This window comes from Gobio gobio (genome assembly GCF_949357685.1).
Source record: "Gobio gobio genome assembly, chromosome: 21".
NCBI lineage: Eukaryota > Metazoa > Chordata > Actinopteri > Cypriniformes > Gobionidae > Gobio > Gobio gobio.
The window spans coordinates 21,222,891-21,247,567 of NC_137117.1; the positions used below are offsets into that span (position 1 = coordinate 21,222,891).

Genomic DNA, 24,677 nt, shown 5'->3' on the forward strand with positions numbered 1-24,677 from the left:
AAAACATCATACAGGTTTTGAATGACATGAGGGTGAGTAAGTGATGACAGAATCAGATTACAGATCTCTTTAATCGAACCGCATACATCATTTTTTGATATTTGATCCCAGAAAAGTTTTATATTTACAGTATGATAAAGCTAAAAAAGACTTTAAACATCCCTGAACAAAACAAGTCACACTTTTCAAACGAACGCATATGACCAGGAACGGTATCTGTTTACTATAATGCCAGGCTAATGCTTTTGATTAAAATGGATAAAAGTCAATGCTTTGTCGTGCCCCCTCATTAGAAGAATAGTGACATAAAAACATCCTTTCAACAAAAACACAGCTTCTATTTGTGATGGGGCATGGTTTGTTGAATTTCAGCATCCCAACAAAAGGCCACGTCTGTGTGTGGAACAGCTCTACTCGCAGCCACCTGGCTTCTCTCTCACTCTCTTTTGTATTTCAGGATTTATTCAACAAAACCCCGAAAACTGGAGCGCTGCAAAAAGCTAAACTGACTTTTCAGGTTTTAATGGGAGAGTAAACAGTGGTACAAAGCATAAAACTAATTGATTGTTTAGCAACAAGGAGTCTGTGTTATCACGTTTCCCTGGTAACATGAAATTATTGTCTGGTTGCTTAGATGAATTGAAGCAAAACAGCCTTTAATTCATACCAACTCTATTATATATATTTTTCAGGCAGGAGAGAAAAAAATCAATTGAAAGGGACCCTTATGACTAACTAGAGCAGACTTATGATCAATAATTATTGCAAACAGGGATACAGTGTCTTGATTTGATTGCTTTGGGTTTGACGTTCAAACACACAGAATGCTCATATTTATAGAAAAAATGCTCAGATGATGAACAGCGTTGCCGATATATCAATTTTAGGTCGCGGGGGCCATTTCGCGTTAGTTACATGCAACATAAACTCCAAAACAAAATGGAGGTTTTGGGTGAACGATTGGTCAAGGTCAATTAAAAAGACAAAAACATCCCGCTGTGACTCATCTCACTCCTGGGTCCACCGTCGCTGATGTCCGTTTAATGAACGTCACACAGTAGTTTCACACAAATGTTCAATATATTGCCATTTCACCAAGCAAGGTCAACCAGTCGATGAGTGTTATTTTTATACTCTGACAGTGAAAAATCCAGTCTGGGTGTCAATCGCTCATTCAATAGATCTGCTTCCTTTTCTGTAAGCAAGCAAACCAAAGCATACTGCTCATACTATTCATTGTGTTCCCTGTGGGTTGGTCTGTCAAAGTGCACACAAACTCTCACATTTGTGCTGGTTTTTTAAAAAGGAACAAGCTGTGGTAAAAAAAAAAAAAAAAAAAAATGAAACATTGAGAAGTTTTGAAGGGTCTGGGAGTGAGTACATTAGAGGAACCTATTCATTACTCCAGCCTGTGCTGGCTGACAGGCCCCTTCTACATTAATATCAATTATCGTCTGATAAATTGCGCAAAGCGGTCGGCACCGCTCCGGTTTTCGAATATTTTAACCGCGTTGTCAAACGTACTAGTGTTGTATATTCCTAACCCATCCTCATATTTGCAGTTTGAGCTGAGAGCTGCCATTTTCAACATTTTTTTCAGCAACTGACACACAGTGTCATATTTCCTGGCTTTGCCCAAACCAGCTGTCAGCTATTGCAGGCTTAAACTCTTCACTTGTGTCTCAAGTTCTCTCGGGTCAAGACTAACAGCATAGGCGAGTATACACGTATATGCACATTTCTCACACTTGGTAAATTCAGGCGTATTCCACATGCAGACGGTTGTTTGATTAGCTCCACCCAAACATTTTATGACCTTATAACTTTGTTTAAACAAAACGGTCTGTTCATCTCTCGGCCTGTCTTTTTTTCCTCCTCTCCCCCCATCTCTCTTTTTCTCTGTTATCCTCTCTCTCTCTGGGTAGTATTCAAAGACAGATATAGCAACAATCCTTATTGATCTAATCTGTTTACTGCATGCTATTTTCAACAGTTCCATCGAAAACTCCCTCCCTCTGCAAGCCCCACCGCCACCCACCGCTCTACCCCCGTTTGCCTGACCTACATGGTGGTCACATGGCCTGGTTCCCTGGCCTGGCATTTTATGGAAAATCAGCGGGTGAGATAAAGCCGCAAGGTTTTGAGTGTTATCCTCTCTATCCTCTCAAGAAGGCTGGTGTTGAAAGAGGCTCCACTGTCACAAGTCAGGCCAATTTTGGGCCGCCCATGACAGCTTTTTTGCTTTTTTGCTTTGGCAGCTTGGTTTCTGTTTAGGATTTTTGCCTTCACATTACTACTTGCCATGTTAGGGATAGTTCGCGCCAAACTGAAAATTCTGTCATTATTTACTTACCCTCATGTTGTTCCAAACCAGTTTGAGTTTTTGTTTTTATACAAAAATGTTTTTTTTTTTTTGTTTTTTTCACAAAAAGTGCTGATTGCTTTTTTCCAAGCAATTAAAAAAACTAAACAAAACAATAGAAACAGTAATATTGTGAAATATTATTACATTTAAAATAACTGTTTTCTATTTGAATATATTTTAAAATGTCATTTATTCCTGTGATGGCGAAGCTGAATTTTCAGCATCATTACTCCAGTCTTCAGTGTCACATGATCCTTCAGAAATCATTCTAATATGCTGACTTGGTGCTCAAGAAACATTTCTTATTATTATCAATGTTGAAAACAGTTGTGCTGCTTAATATTTTTTTGAAACCCTTATAAAAAATGTCAGGATAATTTGGTGAACAAGAATACGGATATATATTTATTTGAAATAGAAATCTTTTGTAACATTATAAAAGTCTTTACTGTCACTTTTGTTTAATGTAATGCATCATTGCTGAATAAAAGCATTTTTTAGTTATATGTATAATTACATACAGTATATTCTGAATGTAATTTTTTGTCCAAAAAATCCCTTTTTGTCTGTTCCACTGATAAAGAAAGTAATATGGAACGACAGTAACTTTTTTTATTTATTTTTTTTTGGGGGGGGGGGGGGGGGGTGAACTGTACCTTTAAAACCCACTCAGTGCTGCATGTTGGTAGTCTGTAGTGATTTCCGTCTAGTGTAGGTGGGCCACAGTTGTATGATGTCAGTGTCAAGCCAGTGGCTAAAGTCCAGGCTAGAGCAGAGCAGCCAGTGCTGAGGGCTTGCTTTCGTGCAGTGACCGAGTCCCCTTCACACTGTCGTCTGCCTGTAAATTTTCTGCTGCCCTTGCTGTTCAGCCAATTACACCAAAAGAGCTTTAGTGATTTTTTTTCCCCCCTCTTGTCGGCATTTATATATTTATTTATTTTACAGACAAATGCAAAGCATCTCTGAAGGTTAAAAAAATGCTGAATTTCACTGTGCCTATAATATAAACTTTTTCAGCTCCTTAGCTCACAGTAGGACTGATCAATAGATGTCAGCTGTGCTTGCTACTTTCAACAAGCATTTGTGTTACATAAATCAACTCTACCACACTTTTGTTTTCAAATTTAGATTTATCCAACTTGTTGGGTTTCTTTAAAGCAGCAAATAAGTAATTCTATTACAAGCTAACCTAATATACAATGAAATAAAACTGTTGAATAAAACGCTAACATGCTGACAAAGTGTACAAAAGAAGATGAATACGTTTAGCAGAACATTGGTGCCTGTCCATACAGCTTCTTTCAAATATTGGAGGTTAGAGATTGTGTGTTTGTGCTCAAAGTGAAAGGCTTGGATTGCTTGTTTTTGGTTGACTTAAAAAAATTAACATTGTGTAAGTGGGGAAAAGTAGCACTGTAGTATAGTCCACCTGGTGGAGTGACAGGCTTCCTGCCTTATACCTTTGCTGAGCTCAGATCTGTCTGTCCGACTGATGATGATCATCTTTGTTCTTCTTTTTCTGTCTCAGTCACACAGTTGCTCATAAGAGGCCTCTCATCTGAGGGAGGGTAGTGTTTAACTTCTTAAAAGGCCTTTTCTTTATGTGAACTGCCATGTTGGCACTGTTCCCTAAATAAAGTTTTACAGGCTCATTTCCTCCTGAACACTTCTATTTGTAGATTGTTCTTTCTAGTGCTTCAATGATGTCGATACTGAACTACCTTTTTAGTGGACTGCACTTTAACCTCTTCTGTTTGAAGCACAAATACATAGCCACACTGTATACCATTACACCAATACCATTGACTATCTATCCATCCATCCGTCCATACACTTTTGTTTAAAGGGGTGATGAATTGAGAAATCAACTTTCCCTTGAGCTTTTGATATATAAAAGGTCATGGTAATATAAGAATATCCTGCAAGTTTCAGAGCTGAAAACTTCCTTGTTAGTCAAAGATATAAACTTTTATTGACATCAAGCCCAGCAAACGATCGATCTCAGAATGTGCCCGGCTATGACGTTAGAGTGTAGTGAAGCACCGCCTCAACAGAAGAAGAACAACGCCTGATTCTGTAGCCCCGCCCACCGACTCGTGCCGCTAACATGACAGCTAAGAGCAGCATAGAGCTAAACAGCATCGAATTGCTAAGCAGTAAACATACCACATAAGCTTTTCGGATTTGGATTTTTAAGCATTTGGATTCCAATATTATGAATGCATGGATGAACTTTATTTTTAATGAATATCCAGCTCACGTGGGGAAGACATTGCACATTTGTTCATTTAACCACGTCATTTGTAAACAAGAGACTGGATTTACAGACAGGATGAGATTACATGAATGAATGAATCAACACACTAATGTGAGTAAAAAATGTTTTTTTTAATATGTGATAGTATTGCATTGTTACAGATCGTTTGATATCTATGAATTATGTGTACGTGTCTAACAGCACATACCTTAGCACGCTGTCACAGGCTGGAGAATACTTTATTTGTGGTGTTCTTGGTTCATTATTGTCTTGATGTGCGTAGTTCACTCTCTTGACTCGATATTTGAAGGGCGCGCGCGCGCGTGTGTGTACGGTTCACGGTTATATTCAACGATCGGGCGGGCCAAGTAACGTTAATAAAAAATATAATTCCAATCAATCGCGGGTGGATGAGAGATGAATCATTGTGTTTGTTTGATAAAGGCATTTTGCGATCCCTAGCTGTGGGCTGGGTGATTCATTCCGGTTGCCTTTTGCCATACGCTGTCACTGACAGGGGAGCAGAAGCTCATTAAATATGCAAATCTTATCCAATCCTAGCTGTGGGCGTTTACGTCCAAGTATTCAGTGTGACACGCCCATCAAAACTGAGCGTGTCTAAAGGAGAGCTTCGAAACCAGGGCAGAAAATAGCCTATTACTTATTCATTATAATGTTTTTGAATGTAAAAACCACACGAACGCAATAAGTTGACCTCAGACAACAGTATAAAAAAAATTATGTAATGTAATGCATCATTGCTAAATAAAAGTATTCATTTCTTTAAAAAATCTCTGGAATGAGCGTTGGATCCATCGATCGATCCATCCATCCATCCATCCATCCTATTTTTTATATATATATATATATATATATATATATATATATATATATATATATATATATATATATACACACACACACACATACACGGAGTGTCTATTTACACCAAGTGCAAATATCATGCCTTGTTGGAAAGTGCTATTTGCAATAACTCCGCTTAACATTGCCTGGTTGGGCCAAACAACATAAAAAAACATGGATATTTCATCGTCTTCAGTGGCATAGTCTGTATAGCGTAAGGCTTAAGGATCTATGTTTTTACGCAATCGACCCGGGTTCGAATCCGCCTTTTGCCGAAAATTCTCCCTTTTCCCATCACATATCACATCGGAAAGGCATTTGCTTTCAATAAAAATTAAGAAAATGTTCTAAAAGTGGAAATCAAGTGCCTAACGAAAAGTTTAATAATAATAAAAGTATTTATTGGGTAGGGTTAGGGGTAGGTGTAGGGAGGGCTTTTATTACCCCATTAAGGCAGCATCCATTTAATAATTTTAATAAATATAATAATTTACACTCTATGTTATTATTGCATCCTGTTAAAGTACAACAATACTGAGGTGCAAATAGTATGTATCTGTCAAAATAAAGTATAAATTGCATGTAATTACTATTTACACAGATTGCAAAGAACTGCTACTTTTACATGGTGTAAATATATCACTATTTTCACTTAGAATGCTATTTCACTTAGTAAATAGCATATACAGCTATTTGCACTTAGTGTAAATATCATCTATTGCTAAGAAAATATGTTATTTGCACTTAGTGTAATGGCATCTGCCATATATAAGTATAGATTATATAATATAGTTGCATAAAAACATATATATACACAACTACATTTTATTTTATTTATATTATTTATTCTTTTATTTTTAGATTAAAGATTAGATTTTCTTTTTTTGTTGCCTCTTTTACATTTTGCAATGTTTTGAGGGATCAATTTGGGGAAAAAGTCCTTAAACTGTGTTGTTTACATCATAAATTTAGCATATATTTGAAATAATTTGGGATTAGTCAGATTTTTTTTCTCATATGTGTTCTTAATATGTTCCTCGTCTTCTTGAGAACAATTTATTGTTTTGTAGTCTTTCATAAAAATGTTGGTCTGCCTCTGAAATTACTTTCTCTTTTCTGTAAAGTATGCAGAGGAAAGGAAAGAGCTTACTTTGGAAAGGTAAACAAGAAAATTACCCAGTGGGTTTGTAGTTGGCGTCCTTAAAGATTTATGGTACATTTTAAATTAAAATTTTTCCTTGTCTCCATATTAGAAAAAGAAAGAGTTGTAAAGTTAGGTCAGTGTTGAATTTTTAATAATTACAGAGGAAGTAGCCAGGCAAACAACAGGGGAAGAATAGAGAATAAACAGCAAGAAAAGTGCAGCGTAGAAACGCGCTAGCTGCTTTGCTAACCAGCTGAGGGCGGTGCTTAGGGTATTAGCACAGGTTGCAGTTAGTGATTCCAGGACTAACTCAGGTCTGGACTGGGTGCTGAGAGCTCCACACCATCTGCATTTTGCTGTTAACGCGCCTTTACATCCGTGGGAGGATTAGTGGAAAATCCCCAGTTTTTTTTCAACCAGTTGACAAATATCAGATTTGTCTCTAAAAATTAGCTCCATCCATATCTCACACCATATGACACACAAAAAAGATTAGCTTTAATACCCACCAAGCTTGAGTGTGGAAAAAAGCAGATTAAAGTTTCAGTTTAGTAATATTTACCGAGCCTCTTCTATCGGATCCCAACTCGGCATCGGGCAGAGTCTTCCAGAAGCCGCACTCCCCCACACCCACGCTCTCTCTCTCTCTCTCTCTCTCTCTCTCTCTCTCTCTCTCTCTCTCTCTCTCTCTCTCTCTCTCTCTCTCTCTCTCTCTCTCTCAGACGGCAAGATGTTTGTCTAGCAACAATTAATGCCAATATTTATCTAATTCATCATCGCCCAATCCTGTGCCTGAAGGTTGTCTTTTTAGGATATGGCTTTTAAACAAACACAGGGAGCAGTTAAAGAGCGTTAAGTGAATAAAGGCAGCAGGTGTCCTTTCAGAAAGAGCTTTGTAGTTTTCCCAGGCTGCTGTGCTGTTGTTTTAGCCGCCCATTGGCGTGGAGTAGGGGGTGGCTGGGAAACGGGCCTAGTAGGTGACCCGAGACCCCTCTACTGTCCCATTGTGAGCACTTTTGTGGAAAGGTAGCAGCAGCGTTTGATGTCACTTTAAAAGAGTAAGCCCTTCACATTACGGCACAGCGTGTTAAAACCCATTCATCTGTAAGTTCGGCGCAAATTTACTGTTTATAAATTTGTGTTATGATATAGTGAGCTTTCGGTGGGTAAACATCATTTAAACGGTGCATTTCACATCACCTAGAAAAACAGCCTTTATCACGTATTCCAGCAAAAAAGAATTATCGCAGGGAAACAAATTGATGCCCAATGAGGCAAGTTGCAAGGATATTGGTTGTGCACGCACGACTGAACCCCCACAGCTGTCATCGTTAGCAGGTACAGAGGATTTTAGCGTATTCCTCAAGCATTTGCTCAGTCAATATGTTTCTCTTTGCCATTTAATTATCGTACCCGTGATCATGGCGTCTGGGGGGAGAACAGGGCTCGGATCCACCTGCACACAGGATACTGGCTCGCTGTTCTCTTCCTGGACCACCTCCATACCCAGAGGTTGACTCCTCAATGCAGGAGCCCATAAATGAAATTAAGGTGTCAATTAGTCAATTATGGCGTAATAACTCGGAGGGCAGACGTTTAGAAGCAGAGCGTACCTCAGCTAAGTTCATTTCCTCTGGTCCAGGAGTCCTTCGTCCTGGCCGCACGTCACTCTTCCACACAGAGCCGCTGAATAAGGCCTCTGCTCGGTTAATTTTATTTTCCGTCGGGTATCTTTTTTGGATCGACAATTTCCTCTGCTGGTTTCATTTCAAGTCGCATTTATTTATTTATATTTACGTTCCTGCCCCCTCCAATGCAGGGATGTACTTTTTTCTTCCCCAATTTGGCTTTAGAGACTTTTATAATTTAGTAATTAAAATCTTTGATAGGCTTTTGAAATTGCATCTAATTGAATTTAATGGGGAGATGAATTTCAATTTTATTTGATTACTGGGACCCCTGGCATAGGTATTTATGGAAAAAAACTCTACAAAAATATGCTGTGTGGGCTAAGATGGCATAATAAAATTAGAGGTAATCAGATTTCTCTGTCGTGAATTTCGCTCTAATTTCACTATAATTTTCCATTAGATAGCTAGTTTACAAATATTTGCTCATCTGCGATGGGAGAAGCTATCTGTCTAAAATGATTATGGTCAGGGCCTTCAGAAATGTGGCCCTTTCTCTCATTCCCTTTTAAAACCAGATTGCGAGAGACCGAAATTAGGAAGATTACATTATGACTGTCTGCATCCGGGAGAGATACTGAAATGTAATGATGGGAGGCAGGGGATGAAAGCTGCGTCAAGACAAATGTTTTTACTTTTAAGTAATGTATTTTAAGTGAACTGGACATTTCAGCCTAGCACTAGATAGATGTGCACCTGTTTTTGCTCCTTAGATCACAGGAACATGTTTAACCTTTTTTTTCCCGGGCACATTTTCATTTGTTTGCAAAACGACGATAGGCTAATTTAATAAAGATATTTTCATTATAAAGATCGCCGCCACAAGTCGGCCAATTAGTTTATGATAAGTAACTTCTGACCGCTTCTTTTGGAGATACCATTTTGGTATGCAGTACGTTCACCCCCAGAAAAATAAATATATAATGCTATCCAAATAGACGTGAGGGGGAATAATATCCAACATCACAGGCTTCGCTAGAACAATACAAGGGCAAATGCTTTCTCAGGCCTTCTTTTCAAGCCACTGCACTAGACTCCAGATTTGTCATATTCAATTTCCTGTCAATTTCACAATTGAGATTTGAGGGGGGGAAAAAAGCTCTATTTTAAACCTCTGTGGGAAAGCTTCTTTTTCAGGCTAGAGATGATGATGATGATGATGATGGCAGTGGTGATGATTCTTCCTTTTCTGTCTTTTTTATTTTGTTTTCTTTTTTGTGACGCCCTCCACCTCTCAGTCGTCCACTCGCTCTGTGCCGTCCCACTGGCTGAGACAGCGAGAGGGTTCAAACACAATCTAACTCCCAGCAAAGGTCAGTTTTCTCACTCCACATGGCCCCGGGCCCTAGGCACAAAAGCCCCTCAATTCACATCTTTCAACTGGGCGCTGGCTTTTGTCCCGGCGGAGCGAGGTGCTTGGAGCGGGCGGCCATCAGACCAGCCCCTCCTGGAGTGCGCGGTCAGGGGCAGCTAAACGTCTGGCCCCTGCATCCCTTTGACGGATGCAGCCCTGCCATGTCACACTACCCCCTCCCCGCTCACCCCCATGCCCTGAGCATACCATCATAATGGGCCACATCAAACGCCATTCAGATCCTCTCCGAGAAACAGAAATGGCAGCGAAAAGAAAAATGATCTGCGACCACTGGCCGTTGCCTACCATACAAAGCATTCCGCTCTATCGTTGCGCGTCTTGTTGCGGTGTCAGTCAGAGCTTTGAATGCGCTCGGCACGTGTTGCTGTACTAATTCAATAATGTCCCATGCATAAAGGTGGCATTATGTTGTTTTGTTGCAAAACTTTTGTGAAGTTGGCAGAGGCCGAGAGGTGTGGCACGTCTGCTGATATTTTGCGTGTTTAGGGTTTTCTCTAGAACGTCTTGAAGATATTTGATGACTGACTGGCTCTTCCCTTCTGGATTAATGAGTTTAAGGTGGGAACATTTTGCCATTGTTGCTTTATGACTCATCCGTGTAATCACTAAATCAACCAAAACCTGTTTTATGCTCACAAATGAGATGTAGCAGTTAGCAAACAGGAACTTGGGATTGACTAATTTCTCACAGTTATGAGACAGTACTCAGAATATGCATTTCCCCTTTTCATTGGCCCTATTTCTCAGTGCTTTTAAGAAATTAAGCTCATTTTGTTTTGGCCAAAACTTGCCGCTTCCTGCCTGGTGTTTACTCATATCATTTGCGGTTCAAGTTGCAAATGGAAATATTTCCAAAGTCGACTGTGTTTAGATAGAAAATATGCTGAAAAAATGCTGTCCGGGTGCGCTTTTGCATGCCACAGCGGAAGAAACTGCCAGGCAAATAAGGGCTTTGTCTTATAAAGTATTCATTGTCACCTGGTAACGGCTGCCGTTTATCATTTCACCTGAAATTACAATGAAAACTGATACCTTATCAGGGGGACAAGCACATAGAGAGCAGGCAAAGATGAATGAAGAAGAGAAGGAGGGAAAAAGGGAGGGAGAAAAAGGGGACGGGGGATGGGACATGTAGGTTTTTTTCCCCTTCATCGTAATATGATGAAACCAACTGTTCCAAGGATAAGGTTACTCCGCCATGTGAGCGTTGTTCAATACTGATGACTGTTTATTTATGAGACAACTTTAAAATATGCTTTTATGAAATATCCTTTATTCTTTTATGTAACCACCCACATTTTACACATGCATTTTATTTTATTTTTTGCAATATTCCACAAACTTCCTGTTTTCGGTAAATAACACTCATAAAATGAACTCCGATAGTCAAATGTACAGTAGATCAGCAAGGGTCTTTCCCACAATGTGAGGTTTAAAAAAACAGAACACTTTGTTCATTTTAAAACGGGCTGGCTGTTATCATCAGAATCACATGCAAAAATGTCCGACTGACATATCTAATGAGCTTGATATTTTCTCTGAGCCTTTGAGTTTTCCCTCCCTCCTCATTTTCATGGAATCGTGGAAGGCTCCTCCCCGAGAGACTTGAAAGGCTAGAAGAGCCCAAAGATGGGAAGGCCAGCCCACTAAGGGGAGGAAAAAAGTGTGCTCAGGTTCCTCCACTGCTGTAATTTCCTATCTGCCTATTCAGACATCGGCAACTGCTTGGTGTGTGTGCGTGTGTACAGGAGCAGAACCGTAGACCGAGAGAGAGAGAGAGAGAAAGAGAGAGAGAGGCAGGAGGAGCAGGCGAGGAAGGGGCCGGCTCTGTATTCTCTCACCTACCCCCCGTCAAACCACAGGAGGGAGGGGCCAAGCCAAGCTGCCAATCAACCTCACTCGTGGCAGCCGGCATTATCACTGCTACAAACTATTGACAGATTACATGTCAAGGAGTTTAGTACATGATTGAGAGCAAAAAAGGCGTTTATTGTCAACTTCTTTTAGTTTTGCTTTTCTCACAGACCAGCTTACATCTGATGATTTTCAAACAGAGTTCAGTAATATTATGAAAGTTACATGCTTGACAGGATTTAACTTCGACTACCCTGAATATGGTAAGTGACCCTCTTCTCTAACCTCTGTATGTGAGTGTGTGTGTGTGTGTGTGTGTCCAAAGGTGAGTGTTTCAATGTAAAATATGCCTTGAAAAGGGAAGTTGTTTTAAATGCCGTGGATCGTCGCTGTTAGTTTACTGTACCTTTATTTATAACTGTGTGACAAGCCCAGAGAAGATGGCAGTGTTTAATACGATCACTCTGTCTCTGAGTCCTGTGTTTTCTTTTCTCACTTTACTCATGCCTCTCAGGAGGGGAAGAATTTAAGTAGACTACTTTCATTTTAAACCTGGAAGTGGTCAAGTTTATTTGCTCTGTTATTTAGACACAGCATATCACTCTTACCTACAGGCGTCCAGCGATGTTTGAAACCCGTATATCTGTGTTTATTAAAGCAGTCCTGTTTGTCTGAGTGCAGGGGATTTTTTGTTGATGCCGATATTGCTTTATGGACGCACCGATGTGGCATAAACGTACATAGGCATGTAAAAATATCAGTGAAGTGACTGGCGTGGCCTAGGGGTTTGTTGCCAAGGGGACTGAATAAACAAAATGCTGTAGTTACGTTGTTTTGACACATGTAAGGGCAAACAGAACAAATGATATCCCTCTCCTTTTTCCTCGTTCCTCCATTTAGGGATATTATGGAATTGAAATTGATATCATACTGTCCCATCCTGTTTCCTAATTTCCTCAGCAAATAATCTGGCTTTAGGAGCTTTAGATATTATTATAAAATCAGAAATTGCAATATGTTCCTTAAAATAAAAATACTGTTCTAGCATAGTTAGTTTGTCTTATGTGATTTGAGTTTGTTGAATTTCTATTTCAGTTTAGTCTTAAATAGAGTTCCTGGAAATTAATTGTATTAGTTTTAATAGTTTTAATTTAGTCCAGAATTATAGTATTTATTCACACACTTGTTTGTTTGGATTTTGATGTGTTTTACTTCATGCTGTTTGGGTACATTTTTAGTCGTCACTTTGACACTTATTTGATTATATACTGTAGTGTGTATCTGCCATATGTTTATTTTAAAAATAGATATTTTATCATGTACATCATTTTTTATTTTATTTCTTTACTTGACCAAAATCCAAAATGTCACTTTTTTGTTTTGTTTTGAAATAGGACTTGGTCTTCGACTAGTCAATAACCACACTCTATTTGTCTTTTTAGCGTGGAAAATTAATACTCACATACATCAGTGAATTTTAAAAAGTAGGTTTTGTCATAGCTGGGAAATTCAATCGATAATTTTACTGAGTTTTGATGTGATATCTTCATGTCTTGTTGCCCTCAGGCAAGAAAGATTTTTTTTGACACTAACGAACACTTTGTTCTAAAAGATAGATGGTGAAAGATGAAATGAAATTAAGTGAAAATAAATGTCATCGTGGCTTCTTTTAAAGAGCATCTTTTGAACTTTCAGAAGTGTCTTCAGATTTATTATGTCATATTTATCAGAAACTTTTCACTTTTCAGAAACAGAATCATATTTTGCTTTCTGTTTTATTCTTATTATAAATGAGACACACCCGAGATTTTAAAATTGTTGTCATTTTTGCTGTGTGCCCTCTCTTTAGATGACTGGAGTTATTTTATTACTCCAGTAGCTTTTTTTTTTTTTTTTTTTCCTGTGCGAGTGAAAGCAGTTTTAGCCTCTGTCCACTTTGAGCACCTTTACCACTCATCTGCAAAATAGGATCAAATGAGGAGGAAAAATCAACCCAAGGTCTGCAGCCCTCAATAACCTTTATCACAATTTAGCAACAACCGAATCAATTTGATGTCTTAAGCAATAAAAAAGGCTGTTGCTGTCCTAATTTTGCAGCTCTTCGGATGACAGTAAATTTACATTTTTTAATTAAACTAGCTGGAATTTTTATGAGGGGGCTGGGCTATGCTAATGGGAATGTTGTGTGCCGCAGATTAACAGAGTTTTGAAGTACATTTGGAAGGGGGGACATTAAAGGGGGAGAGGATGCTAGGCATCACATTTAACCCCTTTTATGCTTATTTTTCCTGAGGGACCCTCGGCACACCCGACCGCTGAGAGAGGCGAGAGCGCTCTTTAGTGAAGGGGTGATCAGTGTTGCCATGTCAACTCATGCATATTCTTTAAATTCTAATCTATAATTGATGACACGCACAGATCACATAGAAGAAAGGTGAGCTCTTTTTAGAAGGACATCTGAAATGCGTTTTGTAAGACTTTTTTTATCATTATTAAAATATGGCATAACATTTAATTTATGTCATTATTTACACGTAGCTGTATTTTTTTAAATGTTGTTTTAATATATCTCACACAGTATTTTTTATATCAAGTTAATTACAAAAATGTAATGTTATATAAATATAATTAAGATTTAAATTCTATAGTAGTGCACTTGCATTTATTGGTTTCATTTCATATATGTTTGTCTTGTAAACCAAATTAGAAAGGCTAGCAAAGACAGAGAGAGGGTGACTGAGTCTAGCTTGAGTTTCCCGATCTGTCACCGGCCCCCCACCATCAAAATCAACTTTGTCATCCTAATACCCCAACAGTCCCCCAGCTCACAGTCGGGCAAATGATAACGGAGGCTAATACAGGAACGGATCAATCTCCAAGCATGTGAACGTAATGCTTATGAGGTCTCTCTTCTCCTCTCCTCCTGTGCATTCATGCAGACACCAGACCCTAATTAAAACTTCAAAACCTTTCTGTCACTTAAACACAGTAATGGTCTAATTGATACTGTGCTAGAAAAGTTGTGGAATAATAAATTGATCACAAATATCCATCGTTTTTTTTTATTCTTAAAATATGCTGTTTTTGTTGTATAATTATATACATTATCATATATTAAAAAAAATTATATGAAATATAAATTATTAGTAAAGTATGTTATTATAGTAAGTTATTTAAATAAGAAAAATACTAGATAACGTTTTCCATATTATTGTAAACAAATATATCACAGTATTATGTCTTTGTGAATAAGCTGGAATATTATTTGAGTAATGATACAATTTCCCAGAACGTAATTTCCCTGGCTGTAAGCAAATCCAGTTATAAACATAGAGTTCAGGTGAGTCATTTTCAGTAAAACAAAAGTGAACTGTACAAAGAGAGGTGGGGGGGGGTATTACTTTAAAGGTATTGGTAGCTCACAGGTCTTGTGGTTAAAGTTTTGCATCTCAAAAAAGCCTCTCATAGTGCTGCTACAGTATCTCGTGCCATCTACCTCACCTTTTGCAACAAATGTGCCACACGATTGAGAATTTCATGATCCGTTTTCTCCCACTCTGTGTAGACAAAACATTGAGTTTTCGTGTTTTGGCACATCTGGTTACAAAAGTTGTGGAAAGATCTTCCTCCTCTATGTGCTGGGCCTCGCAGAATGGCTTCATTTCACGTTTATGATCTTCCACATGAAATTCTAATTTCATGCAAAGTGGGGGAGACAAATAATCTGCGGCAGCTGATACGGCATATAAGAGGGGAAAAGAAGAATATGAAGAAGCAATTAGCACAGTGTGGAAGACTTTAGTCTGTTTGTCTGAAAGCTTGAGCTCCAATGGCCTCGAATGAAATTTGCATGCTCCGCTTATCGGCGCTCCCTTATTATGCCGTCTGAAAGGAAGATTAAGCCGGTACAAAATGTGGCGACTAATCCTTTTAAATGTGGCAGGGGTCTTTAAGGTGTGAACAACCCTGTAGGCAGGTTTCAGGCAGGGTTGTTAGAGAGGCTACCGCGACCCGCTCTTTGACGGCTGAGCGCACACTACAGGCTTCAGCCACTCTGACGAGTTCCTTTAGTCTGGCAGGAGCGGAGAACATCGGCTGGATTGCAGTTAAGGGAACGATTGACCCGAGCTGATGGATGGTTTGTCTGTGCGCTAGCAGTCTTTAGCTCCTTATCTCAGACCCAAACAGAGAGGTCACATAGGGTGGGGCAGACGATAAGATTAGAACGTTGCTTTTCCGGTGGTCTTATGTGAAATCTCTATGCTGTGTGCATGGAACATTAATCTCTTGAAGTTTATCATGTGAAATTAGCAAGTTCCCCCTCGTCTAATCAGTCATGAAAACATTCACTTATTTGCAGTTTTATTTGCCCACCGACACTCACCCCCCCACCCCCCGAAAGACAATCCTCCTATATTTTTATTCTCCCAATGATAAGCAAGGGAAATGAACGTCTTCGGTGTTGCCTTTTTTCCTCAGATTGTTTGCATTAGAGAGCCACAGAGCTGATATCCTGTCCTCTCTGGTAATTGACTGCAAACAGGGGTGCTTGCGTTCGAAACCTTCCCTGCCGTGAATCCTCTGGTTGTGTGTGCTTTTGCCTGTGACATTCTATTCACTTGGGTCAGTAGCAGGCAGCAGCAGCAATAATTACAGTCTGTACATGATAAATCTGAAGCCCAGCTGTTGCGTTCTGTCACAGCCTACACACTAAACCGAGCGGAGAGAGAGAACAAGAGAGAGCAAAAGGGGGCTCAGGAGTTTGCTGTTTGACTGAATTTTTTTTTTTAACTCCGTAACTTGATAGGATTACATGGTTCTTGGACCAACACCTGTTAAGAGGCTGTTAACAGAGCAGTTGGCAGTCTCATGGCTAGAGCTTAGAGCTTTTTCAGACTCTTCTGTGTGTCCTCTTTTGGGGTTTCTGTCTTTACAAGAAGGGTTTTGGGTCTCAAGGCTGTTCTGCTCAAGACCAAAGGGGGGTGGCTAAGGTGTTCATACTCTTAATCTGAATGAGAAACTGGCTTCCCACTTTTCCACACTGGATAACAGGTGTGGATTTGGCCATCCTTAAATTCCTTCAATAATCTTTGCTTTGCTTTTATTTTAATTTTATTTATTGTTTATTTTATTTTAATTTTTGCTTTTGCTTTATTTTAATGTCATTAAAAAAAAAGTTTTATATTCATATAATTATTTGATTATATTTTATTTTATTTATATACAGTGGTCCCACTCCCAAACAGTATTTGGACATTTCATACACACTTCAAATTGTCTGACTGTCTTTGCCTTAGACAACAAAACATGAAACCAAATCTTGTGCATAAAAATATATATATATCAAAGCACTGAAATTGACTAAAGTGTTTATAAAGTTTATATACAGTTTTAGTTTAAGTTTTATAAAACAATATAATGTTTAAATATTGTTCAAGGTTGAGAAAGTTGATGTGTTGGTGATGATCTTTTGTTGTTACTTTGCTAGGAAACCTGTGTGAAACCTGTGGGAACTCACATTGACTAAAAATCACCTTGACACTAGTTTGTTAGTAGTAATTGCAAAAACGTTTTCTGCAAAAAAGCATCCACAGATTCCACTTTGTTTGATATGTTGTTATCCTAATGCGTTTCACGTTGACAAATTTGAAGTGTCAAAAAGTGTCCAAACTATTTTTGCAGCCAATATATATTTTTGGAACAACCAACTTACGAAATGAGTCAAACTCTGTACAAGCTATGTGGCAAACAAGTCACCTGACACCAGGCTTGTGTGCTATTATTTGTGCGATTTTATGTCATATGAATCTATTCATACACACTATGAATGAAAGGGCATGTTGGGTTGTTGAAGGCAGCCTTCATTAAATAGTGTTCTAGCATGATTTAGATATTTTCCAGCACTGCGCAAACCATGACAAATGCCATGTTACAGCTTGCACAACCAGCAGAAATAGAATGAAAATACCTGTTCAAGTCTGCCCAGAGTTTTTTGCAACTTTTTTTTTCTCCTTTATACCTTACATTATACAATCTGCGGTGTAGATCCCTGGTATGTGCGGATTGTCTGAAAGCATAAGGCAAGGTAGGGGAGAGATAGAAAATGCTAATGGCTTGTTTATTTTGCCTGTACTCTGCTATCCTTGAATACCATATTTGGATTTTGTTAGTCTCACTTACTGAGCTCAGACCCTTTCAGAGGGGTTCCAACACCTGTCCTGTCTATTGTGCCGGAATTTTCTATATTTGGCTTATAGTCAGACTCGTTGGTTGGTACAAAGGGGCAACATTTGTCAAAGTCGATGGAGAGAGAGGGAGAGAGAGAGAGACAGACAGACATTACTTTCTGTAGTGATTTGGAAGACTTAAAAAAAATGTATTTTAATGTAGTCTTTGTAGCAATCTGCAATATATTTATGTATATATAGATTTACAACATGAACTGATTCATGAACTCCATAAACTGTATTTCTGCAACTAACAATAATCTTATCTTAGAAAGGAGGGAAGAAATAATTTAATAATCGTAATTTAGATGGTTTTGATTGTCTTGATAAGTAATCAGAGTATCATGATAAATAAGGGAATATTATGACTTTAAAGCAGCAGAGCGCTGATTGTTCTGAAGGTGTCGTGTCCATTGGACGCCCATCTGAGCTTCTCTACAGAGTGAAATAACCCGCCCGGCCCTTAATTGTTTGGAAATATTGGAGGCCCCTTTTCACCTGCGTGTGCGCCCCCCTCTCCCCTGATTCATTTCAGAGACCGTCCTCGGCTGCTGGAAAATGGCGTTAATTTTTTTATTACCTGTTTGACTCTCCAGCCTTATTACTGTAGCCCCTTAATGTTCTCCGTAACCGTGGAAACCAGATGAATAAACGTCCGCAAAAGAAAATGAGATGATTAAACAGGTCATCCTTGCAAAACAAATTCGCTTGGTCGAGCGCAATTTGTGTACCAAGCGCCTGTCTTAACAGTTTGCTAACAAGGGGATTGTTTGCAAGGGTAACGGGAGGAGAGAGAGAGAGAGAGAGAGAGAGAGAGAAAAAAAAACAAAAAACAATGGAATAATGATAAACTAGCTCTGAACATGAAATAATCTGTTTAGAAAAAAAAGATGAAAATATTATAGTTGGGGAAAATAAAGCAACTTAATTGTAATACCTCAGCTTAAAAGCCTGTGTGTGAATCTCTATGAGTTAGTCTGTCTTTGACATCTTCTTGCCCGTAGAAGGAATTTGCCAATGTGTTTAATGTCCATAAACATGTACATTTGGCTCAAGCGCACACATTACAAATCCTGCAGTATTTGAATGGTTATCTCCTATTTAAGGTATAGACTATACATGCCGGGAGGTATGTGGATAGTATGTGAAGACGGCGAACAAGATTCATGTCCTAACGGACCGTCTCGTACGGAACACCTCCTGACTCCGTCTTCGGACCCTTTAAGTTTTAGTGTTTTCTCCTCCACCCTTCCTCTTCTCCTTTTCTCCCATGGTGGACTTGTTTTGACCCCTTTTATGCATATTTAACATGCAATATTTCATCTGACTATGATGGTTTGGTTGCTCTCATCCCTGTAAATAAGAGACTTGCCTTTGCCGATTTAGATATGTAAAGATAGGGCAGAATACCAGGCCTGAATTAAAGCTGTGTCTGTGTTCGCATCGAGACCACTAATGACAAACGGTGGCCATGCCGTGGTGATGTTGTTTATGGAAGTACACCACTCAAGGGTGTTGGCTGTTTACACTGAAGCGCCACTTTCCCTCATCCTTAAAAAAAATATGCCCTCCCCCAATCATCTATTGCGTTTTATTTCCCCCTCCTGAGTCAAGGGGGTGTGGGTTGGTCCTGGATTTGAGGTCTTTCGGGGCGAAATTATGGCACATTTTGAGAGAGTGCTGCTGCCCCTGCACTGGGGTGTGTGTGGCAGAAACTGAAAAGCACTCGTGCATTATTGATGTTTTAATTTGTGCAAATGCCCAAGTCTTTGTTAAGTGATTATAGAGCTGTAGAGATAAGAGACAGGTACTTTGGGCAGAAACGAGAGCTGGTGCCCACTTTGTTGGCCTAGTTTAGGTGCATGGATCGGCAAGGTTCAGTAGAAAAATGACAACGTGTCAAAGATGAAAAAAAAAAACCTGTTGATCTTTTGTACTTTTTTTCTCAACTACACCTCTCCCATTTATGGTACAGTTTTATAGGTCTTTTACATCCCTTATCAAAAATTATTTGATGTAAATATAATAGAACTGACCTGAAAAGCGCCATAAGCAAATATTGTGTCTGTCACGCCACCAGCTGACCTTGGGAAAGAATGCAAAGTTATAATACCTCTCGCTAGAACAACAAACCCATAAAATAATGCTACACAAAGTGAGCTGGTTTAGGTAAATACGAGTGAAGGACTTCGCTTTTTTCAAACCGTGATTAACTGGAACATGAGATCATAAAGTTTTCCATGACGTGTCTCATTGCTGTTGTAACTGGCAGACGGTTTGTGCTAGCATTATCATTGCTGTGCACAAATAGAGTGAATCAACAGGAAAAGTGAAATATTTTAATTATGCTGTCATGCAAAGCACACACACAAGCGCAAAATAAGAATTATCACATCATCAATAATGCTGGAGGGTGTTCATGTTCAGTTTTTTTTTGTTTTTGTCCTGCTGTTTGTGTTTTCAGAAAAGGTGTGTGTGCCTGTTAAAGAACAGAGCGGTAGAAAGGCTGTAGTTGTGGTGTGGGCTTGCATACTTTTATGGAATTTTTTTAAAATAAAATATTTAAATTTTCCTTATAATGTCTTAGATATATTCAAGCATTGCAAATATTTGAAGAGCATATTTTCAGTATGCATATGTTCTGCACACACAGTATTTACACATAATATTATATATATATATATATATATATATATATATATATATATATATATATATATATATATATATATATATATATATATATATTCATAATCATCAGTTCAGATTTTTATTATTATCATTTTTATATCATATTATTTATGTTTTTAAATACGTTTTCCAATTGAGGATGTCCCCCGGTATTTCCGAAAAGAGGTTTTGTCAGTTTTATCTAACTTCTGTATTCACAGACATCATATAGAGCACGTTTAAAGCATGTTCCCAGCCTTTCATCCTGTTGAAATGAATCAATGTGCAGTTTGCTCTCGTTGGCCGCAGCATGAATGAGGCCAAGAGAAACAAGCGTATGGCTGAAAGCTCTCGCAGCTTTAACAGGGAGCCTGTCTTTCATCCTGACCCACACACTCTTGACACTCTTATAGACGCAGCGCTGGTGGCTACTTTCACTTACCGTGCTTGAAAGGCACTGGCCACGTCCCATTTGTGCTGAAATCTGCATTAAATCTGTCTCATGAGGCCACTGGCTTAGTATGGGAATTGAAAAGATATGATGTCTCAGGTGGGGTGAGAGAAGGGAACATGTTAGTTCTGAAATTTAGGGTTTCGGTTCGGCCTGCAATCTGACTCTATTTGAAAACAGAACGAAATGTCCTTCAAACTAAATAGGTTCTTGAACCGATAGGGCTGAAATGAGTGTGCGGTAATAGACTTTATGATATTTGAAAGCAGTTTTTTGCAGAAGTAAAAGAAATCTCCCCTCCCTAGGGTGAAAGCCGAGCCTGCACAGGAAAGTGAGCCTCTATTTTAACGTGTTTCTCTGTGACAGATGACATTTAGCCCATCTATTGGATCGCATGTCTCACATTATCTCTTATTTCACTAAACCCAGGCTTAATTAATAATTGATGCAAATGATATAATAGCACTAATAGAGAAGAGAGACAATAAGAATGATCCGCTAAATTGAATTTATTTCATGATTTTGGCCAAGATTTTTGTTTGGGTTCATAGTAAATTCGCACAAAAGGAGAGAGGGAAAGAAAATGTTACATGAAGGATATTTTGCATTTTCATGTAAGTTTTGGCCACATGTATGTGTTTGGTAGAAACTTGATTCACTTCTGGTAAGGAGGCTCTGTATATTCTCAGCCTGAAATGTATACTGTATGTGGTGTGCATGTTGAGGCAGTAAAGGTTTTATTTGGTTCCTGTGCACCTAGAATATTCTGCACTTTCTCTCTGGCTCACAAAGCGCAACTATGTGCTGTAATTAACATTTCAGCAGACTTATATCGCTTTGCCTGTATTTTGTAATCAGCAAAGGTTTTCTGAGGTGAAAATACTGACATATTCCAATAATTAGAGACTGAAGTACACTTTTTATGATGTGCCTGTTTCCCAACCAGGAACTGGGCGAGAAAGGGCTGAAGCGAGAGAAAAGATAGAAGAAGAGAAAACAACTCGCATGTTTTGGCAAGTTGTTTTACATATCAACATTTTTTTCTCCCTCCATGCGCTTCGGAATTTGTTCTCTGTCAGTGGTGAGCTGCCATACAGAAGATGCATTAAAAGTGCCATAACTCGCATAACCCGGCCGGGCTAAAATCAATTGGAATGGATAGTTAAGCTGGCGCTAAAAATCAATGAGCAATTCATGTCCTTGATCACACTGTGTCATTTCTCTCAATGTTAGAGCTCAAAGCTTAGCGGAGCATGACCAGCCCTCCCCTTGCACATTACAATACATATATATCCATATTTCTTTATTTGTGTTCTAAATGTGCATATTTCTGTTGCAATACCTGGTTTTGTAAGCCAAGTGCACGGTTGCAATAATATCCCGAGTAAGAGAAATCTTATCTGGCCAATCTGGGCTGAACTGGATGAGTTGCTATCTCAATCAAACACTTAAAAATAGCTGAGGGTCAAATTTCAATGATCATAGTCTTCTTGGCCTCTCAAAATGTTGCAATCAATTTGCATGGCATACCGAGCAATGGGAAGGCTACCCATCCGCAGGTCCCGTAATGGAGGGCTGGGGGCAGGGACATGGCCAAACAGATTAGGAAGATGAAAAGTCAGTGTTTCAAAATAGTAATTTTGTCCTTATTAATGCCATTAGTGTAACAGTCAGCATGCATCAAATCAAAGGAGGAGAAGAGTAGCTCAGTCCCTTGTCTCGGCACTGTGACGGGACTGTGTCGAGAGCGATTTGAGCGTTTTGTGTTGACGGGTGAGGGTCTATTCTCTCTAGTCTTCGCTAAACAATGCTGTGCGTCTTTCTGCTATATTATTTTTTGTCCCGTAAAGCTTGCTGCACCAAAGTCATGAGTTTGATTCCCAAGGAAGGCATGAAATTATGTATAAAATGTAAAATTGTTTAGATATCACTAAATAACTTATTTATATTTATTATCACAAATAATTACAAAGAAACTGCAAGTTGCGCATTGAATTAAACATGCCAGCAAGACTGAAGTAGTATTTTCTTGTACAATGCACTCCAAATAATCAGTTTTAACTTCACCACAACTATATGCACCTAAAACCAATCAATTCATTGTTGTTCTATTTTTTGGTGGGGGTTTGGGTTGACTGAACGTGAAATGATTTGAGATTACGGCACAAAATGGTATCATTCACATCACCAGTCGTGTTATTATCATGCAAGAACGAGTGCAAAATGAAGGGATGCGAATGGACACAGTCATCCACGACGGTTATGTGCTGCTGTTAATAACGCAGGCCTGTTATTGAACACAGTTGTGATAAAAGATGACTACAAATGACATTTCTGAGTCCAAGACCCGATGGAATCGATGTCTGTTAACAGGCTTGTGTCCACACGCTCATTTCAGAGAGAAACCTTAAAGCCACCTCCTCCCGTTCGGCATTTGGCATGCAGCTACAGATATTTTTCACCCCCCTCCTTTTCTGTTGGTATAATTTGTTACGTGTTTGTGTAGCCTTTCAGAGAGCAGTTGTTTGGCACAACAGGTGTGGCTCTTGTGCCTTTTTTTCTGACTAATGTTGCAAAGGGCACTCAGTCATAGGGTGAATGCCTCGGATTTAAAGCAAGGGCCTTCAAACCAGTTGTCTTCTGTGATAGAAAAAGCTGGTGAGCTGAGTGCACATGGGCAGTTGGCTCCCAGAGGTGAGATGTACTGGAGCAGCTGGGTCTTTTTTTGAAGGGGAGGATATTTTTTCCCCTTGTTTCCAATAAAGCATAAATGAATGTTTGTGGCAACTGAGGCCATGGAGTGCGCATGCCAGAGCGGAGTGGTGTAGTTGTGTCTTCTAGAAGGGCCACAGATCTCGCCAGGCTCTCAGAAAACAAATTACTGATTAGTTATATTTCCAGTTCTTAGTGGTGCTGTATGAACATTATCATTTCAGACGTGCCTTTCGCGAAACACAGAAGATTTTTTTTTTGAAGAAGAAGGTTTGCTTATGCTTTGAAGGTCAATGGGGTCCAAAACAACACTGGTCCCTATTGACTTTCATTATGTTTAACATTTTCTTCACAGAAGAATGAAATAGAGCGACATTAATCACAGTGATGGTAGAACTTACACTTTTTGGGGTTAATTATCCCTTTAAATATGTAAAAAAAAAAATGATGTGTGCATTTTCGAATGAAACAAAAAGTAGATTTCGACCATTGAGAAGTGATTGGATACATGATTAGTGGTCTTAGTGATGTCATCAGTCAAGGAAGTCGTTTGCAAGTTACATTTTAATTCAATTTCTTTAGAATAACATGCACAGAATAATCGTTTGCAATAGCTGCATTAAGAAAGTACATTTTACTTTCATGTTGCATTTGTATTATTGAAGTTTTTGTCTCTTTCAAAGCAACTCCTACAGGTTATGTACGAATTCCTGTATTTATTTTCGGAAAACACCTCTTAGTAGCTTTATATTTGCTTCACCGCTGTCCCTCTCTTGCTTTCTCTCTCTTTTTCTCTCACTCACCCCCCCCCACCTCTCTCTCTCTCTCTCTCTCTCTCTCTCAATCCATCTGCATCATGTCGATCTGTCAGGCTGCCAGTGTCTGTTCCAATTAGATTCCACTTAATACACGTAACCTCGATTAACACGCAATCAAGCTCAGATAAATCACATCCTTTAAGTCTCCCCCTCCGCCTCAGTACCGTTGCTGTGCATCACCCTATTTTCTCTGCAAGCACATACATACACTGTTTCAGATTCTATAAAGCCAATTTGATACCAGCATCTTGG

At 38.9% G+C, this 24,677-nt stretch overlaps 1 protein-coding gene across 3 annotated transcripts in view; it reads left to right on the forward strand.

Annotated features, from left to right (window-relative positions):
• Positions 1–2,018: 2,018 nt before the first annotated feature.
• The window catches only part of casz1 (castor zinc finger 1), an 86,617-nt gene continuing 63,958 nt past the window's right edge, over positions 2,019–24,677 (forward strand). For 2 of the 3 annotated variants that reach the window (XM_079803152.1, XM_079803154.1), the window contains exon 1: positions 11,339–11,810. In XM_079803152.1, coding sequence (XP_079659278.1) covers positions 11,762–11,810 — 49 coding nt within the window. In that variant the 5' untranslated portion in view covers positions 11,339–11,761. Of the gene's footprint in view, positions 2,120–11,338; positions 11,811–24,677 lie in introns of those variants that run through there. The other variant, XM_079803153.1, reaches the window with a different exon arrangement.